Source organism: Pezoporus wallicus, unplaced genomic scaffold (assembly GCF_028554395.1).
Source record: "Pezoporus wallicus isolate ANWC-B61680 ecotype Strahan unplaced genomic scaffold, APGP_CSIRO_Pwel_v1 contig_10157, whole genome shotgun sequence".
Lineage (NCBI taxonomy): Eukaryota > Metazoa > Chordata > Aves > Psittaciformes > Psittacidae > Pezoporus > Pezoporus wallicus.
In genome coordinates this window covers 1-5,218 of record NW_026639955.1, presented here as the reverse complement: position 1 = coordinate 5,218, position 5,218 = coordinate 1, and the positions used below count along the sequence as shown (strand labels likewise).

Genomic DNA, 5,218 nt, shown 5'->3' with positions numbered 1-5,218 from the left:
GGGGCGGTTGTGAGATGGGGATGTGGGGGGGACACCTGGACCCCCCCTGGAGCTGCCGCTCTCTCTTGCAGGGAACGTGACGGACATCAATGACAACAGGTCAGGGGGGGCCGGGGGGGGCAAAGTGGGGGGGGCTGGAGGGGGTGACCCTGCCTGACCCCGCACACCCCCCAGGAGTGACCTGTCCTGTGCCTATGAGGCCGAGGAGCAGCCCCTGCTCTTCCCCCTGCGCCAGGAGACAGCGGCCAGCTAGTGCCCCCCCACCAGGTGCCCCCATCCCCCCGTGTCCTATGGGATTCCCCCATCACTCCTTCCGTGTCCTTTGGGATCACCTCCCCGTGTCCTATGGGATCACCCCATGTCCCATGGGATTCCCCCATCTCCCCCCCCATGTCCTGTGGGATCACCTCCCCGTGTCCTATGGGATCACCCCCTGTGTCCTATGGGATTCCCCCATCACCCCCCCCATGTCCTGTGGGATCACCCCGTGTCCTATGGGATCACCCCCCAAGTCCCATGGGAATCCCATCACCCCCTGTGCCCTACGGAATCCCCCCTTGACCCCCGTGTCCTTTGGGATCCCCCCATCAACCCCTGTGTCATTTCGGATCACCCCCCATGTCCTATGGGATCGCCCATCACCACACCCCCCTCCCTGTGTCCTTTGGGTTCCCCCATCACCCCATGGTTTCCTATGAGATCCCCCCATCACCCCCAACCCCGTGTCCTATGGGATTCCCCCATCCCCTTGGGACATCCCCCCCTCATCCCTTTAGGCCCCCCCCATCTCCTACGTGTCCCCCACCCAGAGCCCCCTAGGGACACCCCCATCCCCGGGGGACCCTCCCACGGTCCCTGCACACCGAGATCGTGCCCCCCCAACCCTTCCTGCCCCCCCAGGTCCCTCCGGACCCGCCTGCGCTCGCATGTCCCGGTGTCACCTCGTGTCCCGTCTGCTCGCGCCCCCCCACGCCGAGGGGGGCCCCCCCCAGCCCAGGACCCCCCTAGGGCCCCCCCACCCCTGCCGGGGTCCCCCCCCCGGGACTGGGGGTGCTGCTTCGAGATGCCTTAACCCGCACCCATGGGGGTGTCAGGGGTCACCCCCTCCCCCCCCCCCCCGCTTGGCCCCTCGGCTCTGCCGCCCCCCCGGTGTGTGCCCCTCCCCCCGCTGCGATTCAATAAACACCGGAGCTGAGCCGAGCCTGCAGCCATGGGGAGGGGGCGGGGCCATGGGGAGGGGGCGGGGCCATATGAAGGAGGCGGGGCTATGGCAACAGGGGCGGGGCTTTGAAGAGGGGACCGGGTGGGCAGCAGTATTTGCGGGTGACGTGTATCCTCTATAGGGTCACAGATGGGTGACATGTATCCTCTATAGGGTCACAGATGTCACAGGGTTACATGTGTCCCCTTTATGGCCACACGTCACCTACAGGATCACACACATTACCTATAGGGTCCCACACATCACCTATAGGGTCCCATGTATCCTCTATAGGGTCCCATATATCCCATATAGGGTCACATATACCCCCTATAGGGTCACTTATATCCCATATAGGGTCACAGGTAACCCATATAGAGTCGTACACGTCACCTATAGGATCACACACATTATCTATAGGGTCCCACACATCACCTATAGGGTCCTATGTATAGTCTCTAGGGTCCCCTATATCCCATACAGGGTGCCCTATATCCCATATAGGGTCACATATACTCCCTATAGGGTCACTTATATCCCATATAGGGTCACAGGTATCCCATATAGGGTCCCATATACACCATACAGGGTCCCCTATATCCCATATAGGGTCACATATACCCCTATAGGGTCCTATGTATCCTGTACAGGGTCCCCTATATCCCATATAGGGTTATATATATCCCATATAAGGTCACATATGTTACCTGTAGGATCACACATGTCACCTATAGGTCACATACATCCCATATAGGGTCATAGGCGTCACCTATAGGGTCACATACATCCCATATAGGGTCATAGGCATCATCTATAGGGTCACATACATCCCATATAGGGTCATAGGCGCCACCTATAGGGTCACATACTTCCCATATAGGGTCATAGGCGTCACCTATAGGGTCACATACATCCCATATAGGGTCATAGGCGTCACCTATAGGGTCACATACATCCCATATAGGGTCATAGGCGTCATCTATAGGGTCACATACGTCAGCTGTGCGGTCACATGTACCCGCCATGGGGCCCCAGACGCCCCCTACCGGAGCGCGGGCCGGTTGCACGCACACGGCGCATGCGCAGTCCTCCACTTCCCCCATCGGCTTCCTGCTCCCCGCTTCCCGCTTCCGGCGCCGCTCGGGCCCGGGCGGAAGTGGCGCCATGGCGGCGGCGGCGGCGGGCCCGGGGGCGCCGCGGGCCAAGACGAAGAAGAAGCAGAAGCGGTTTGTGCCGCAGCGCGTGAAGGTGCCGCGGGCCGCGGACCCGCTCCTGGCCGTGCTCTGCTGGGGCGTCACCCACCAGGTCAGGCCCCGGCACCGGGACCCGGCCGGGCCCCGCCGCTCCCGGTGCCGGGCGGTCCCACAGCGAGCGCTGCCCCGCAGGTGAGCGAGCTGAGCCAGGTGCCGCCGCCCGTGATGCTGCTGCCCGACGACTTCCGCGCCAGCTCCAAGATCAAGGTCAACAACCACCTCTTCAACCGGTGCGTGCGGGGCGAGGGCAGCGGGGCCCTCCCCTCCCGGTGCCCCCGCCGCTGCCGTGCCCTGACACCCCCCCCCCTCCGTCCGCAGGGAGAACCTGCCCGGCCACTTCAAGTTCAAGGAGTACTGTCCTCAGGTGTTCCGGAACCTGCGGGAGCGCTTCGGGATTGACGACCAGGACTATCAGGTGAGGGGACAGCGACAGCGGGGGGGGGGGGGGGGCATTGGGGCACCCTTTCCGCCCCCTCTTCGCTGATTTTGGGGTCCCCCCCTCAGGTGTCTCTCACCCGGAGCCCCCCGCAGTGGGTGGGCAGCGACCGGCGGCTCCTGCTGTGCTCTGACCGCACCCTGGTGGCCAAGGAGCTGTCGGGGGAAGACGTGGCCGATGTCCACGGGCTCCTCTCCCATTACCACCAGGTACGGGGGTGCCGGGGGGGGGTCCCCGATGGTCCCGGTGTGTCACTGTGCCCCCCCCCCCCCCCCGCAGTACGTGGTGCAGTGCCACGGCAGCACGCTCCTGCCCCGCTTCCTGGGCATGTACCGCGTGAGCGTGGACAGCGAGGAGACCTACCTGCTGGTCATGAGGAACACGTTCAGCCACCGCCTGCCCGTGCACCGCAAATACGACCTCAAGGTAACGGGGGGGACGGACCTGGGCACACCCCCCCCCCCAAGTGCAATCCCCCAAGTGCAATCCTCTCCATCACCTTCACATCTCTGCAGGGTTCCCTGGTGTCCCGAGAAGCCAGTGACAAGGAGAAGGTACCGGGGTGGGGAGGTGGGATGTGACCCCCCCCGAGACTTGAGGCAGGGCTCCAGGCCTCATTATTCCCCCCCCCCCCCCTCCCCCAGTAATGACAGGTCCTTTGCTACCACCCCTGGTGATGGCTCGTGGTGGGGCTGGCACAGATCTAAGCCCTCTGCTATGGGCATGTGGGCCCCTTCACCCCTGGGGATCCCCCCGTTGCCTCCCCCCTCCAACTTGATGCTTTTTTGAGGGGCTCTTCCCCATTGTGCCCCCCCCGCCATGTTGCAGGGCAAAGACCTGCCCACCCTGAAGGACGTGGACTTCCTGAACAAGAACGAGAAGGTCTACGTGGGGCAGGAGGACCAGAGGGACTTCATGGAGAAGCTCAAGAGGGACGTGGAGGTGGGCGAGTTGGGGCCTACACCCCAGACTGGGACCTAGGGTGTGGGTGCTGCACCCCAAACTGGGACCTGTAGTGTGGGTGCTGCACCCCAAACTGGGACCCGTGGTGTGGGTGCTGCACCCCAAACTGGGACCCGTGGTGTGGGTGCTGCACCCCAAACTGGTACGCATAGTGTGGGTGCCGCACCCCCTGAAGCGGCCTCAGGAAGGCCCCGTGCCAACGCGGGTGCTCTGGTTGTGTCCCCCCCACTCCATAGTTCCTGGTGCAGCTGAAGATCATGGACTACAGCCTCCTGCTGGGCATCCACGAGGTGGGGCGGGAGGAGCTGGAGGAAGAGGAGCTGGAGGAAGAAGAAGGGGGGGGCGATGAGGGGGGGGGGGCAGGGGGGTTTGGAACATCCCCTGAGGGCATTGGCACCTTCCTCAACTCCCACCGGCCCCTCGGCCCCGGAGACTTCGACCCCTACGTGGACGTCTATGCCCTGCGCTGCAGTGAGGGTGAGGCTGGGGGGGTTGGGGGGGGGCACACAGACCTCCCTGACCCCCCCCGACCCACCCCGTGTCCGCCCCCACAGCCGCCCCTCGGCGTGAGGTCTACTTCATGGGGCTCATCGACGTCCTCACTCAGTACGATGCCCGCAAGAAGGCAGCGCACGCGGCCAAGACGGTCAAGCACGGGGTGAGGGGGGGCCCAAACTATGGGGGTGTTTTGGGTCAGTTGTGAAAACTTTGGGGGGGGGGTGCTTGGGTGGGCTACAGCCCCTTGGCAGGGTTTTGGGGGGAGTCTGGGTGGGAAGGGGGCTGCAGGGTCCAAGGGGGGCTTTAGGGGGAGGTCTGTGGCTGGGGGGGTCTGACCCTGTGCCTCCCCCCCAGGCGGGAGCCGAGATCTCCACCGTGAACCCCGAGCAGTACGGGAAGCGCTTCCTCGACTTCATCACCAACATCTTTGCTTAGGGGAGGCCTCTGGACCAACGCCCCCCACCCCGGGACCAAGGGCCCCCCCCCTTCCCAATCCATGGTCCCCCAGCAGGCCTCGGTTTGCTGTACAAGTGCCTTAACTTTACTGGGGGGTAGGGGTGGGCTGGGGCTTCTGCCCCCCCGCCATCGGGGGGGCTCCACACTACTTGCCCCAGGAGGGCCCTCTTCCTTCTCCCCAGCTTCTCCTCCTCTTCTGAGCCAGCCCTGGGGGGGGGTCCCATTCCTTGCCCTCCCCCCCCCGCTCCCTCCATATGGGGCCTGGGGGTCCACCAGAGCCCCCCCCCCTTATTGCAGCCCTCAGGGGTGACCCCATTCCCATGGGAGGGTCCCTGACCTTGTGTGACCCCGCCCCGGGAGGACAGGGACTTGGGGTGATTCCCGACACCCCCCCTCTATCCAAGGAGGTCG

General features: G+C 64.3%; 1 protein-coding gene and 1 long non-coding RNA gene across 2 annotated transcripts; both read left to right on the top strand.

The window, feature by feature from the left end:
* The first annotated feature begins 40 nt into the window (after positions 1–40).
* LOC130603353 (uncharacterized) lies at positions 41–1,153 on the top strand. The gene is made up of 3 exons (XR_008973137.1): positions 41–99; positions 175–267; positions 901–1,153. It is a non-coding gene; the product is annotated as an uncharacterized LOC130603353 (long non-coding RNA).
* A 1,195-nt stretch (positions 1,154–2,348) lies between these two features.
* Positions 2,349–4,836, top strand: PIP4K2C (phosphatidylinositol-5-phosphate 4-kinase type 2 gamma). Its single transcript, XM_057417019.1, has 10 exons — positions 2,349–2,506; positions 2,587–2,684; positions 2,773–2,869; positions 2,959–3,099; positions 3,170–3,316; positions 3,406–3,444; positions 3,719–3,832; positions 4,090–4,330; positions 4,408–4,511; positions 4,706–4,836. The coding sequence occupies exons 1-10, from the start codon at positions 2,366–2,368 to the stop codon at positions 4,784–4,786; spliced, it is 1,203 nt and encodes a 400-aa protein (XP_057273002.1). The 5' UTR covers positions 2,349–2,365; the 3' UTR covers positions 4,787–4,836.
* The last annotated feature ends 382 nt before the right edge of the window (positions 4,837–5,218 follow it).

What these genes read in the sequence shown, in the direction of transcription:
- PIP4K2C (XM_057417019.1), top strand. Translation starts at nt 2,366, where the DNA reads ATGGCGGCGGCGGCGGCGGGCCCGGGGGCGCCGCGGGCCAAGACGAAG. An exon ending in TTGACGACCAGGACTATCAG is followed by an intron (nt 2,870 to 2,958) that starts GTGAGGGGACAG and finishes TCCCCCCCTCAG; the next exon opens with GTGTCTCTCACCCGGAGCCC. An exon ending in ACCGCAAATACGACCTCAAG is followed by an intron (nt 3,317 to 3,405) that starts GTAACGGGGGGG and finishes ACATCTCTGCAG; the next exon opens with GGTTCCCTGGTGTCCCGAGA.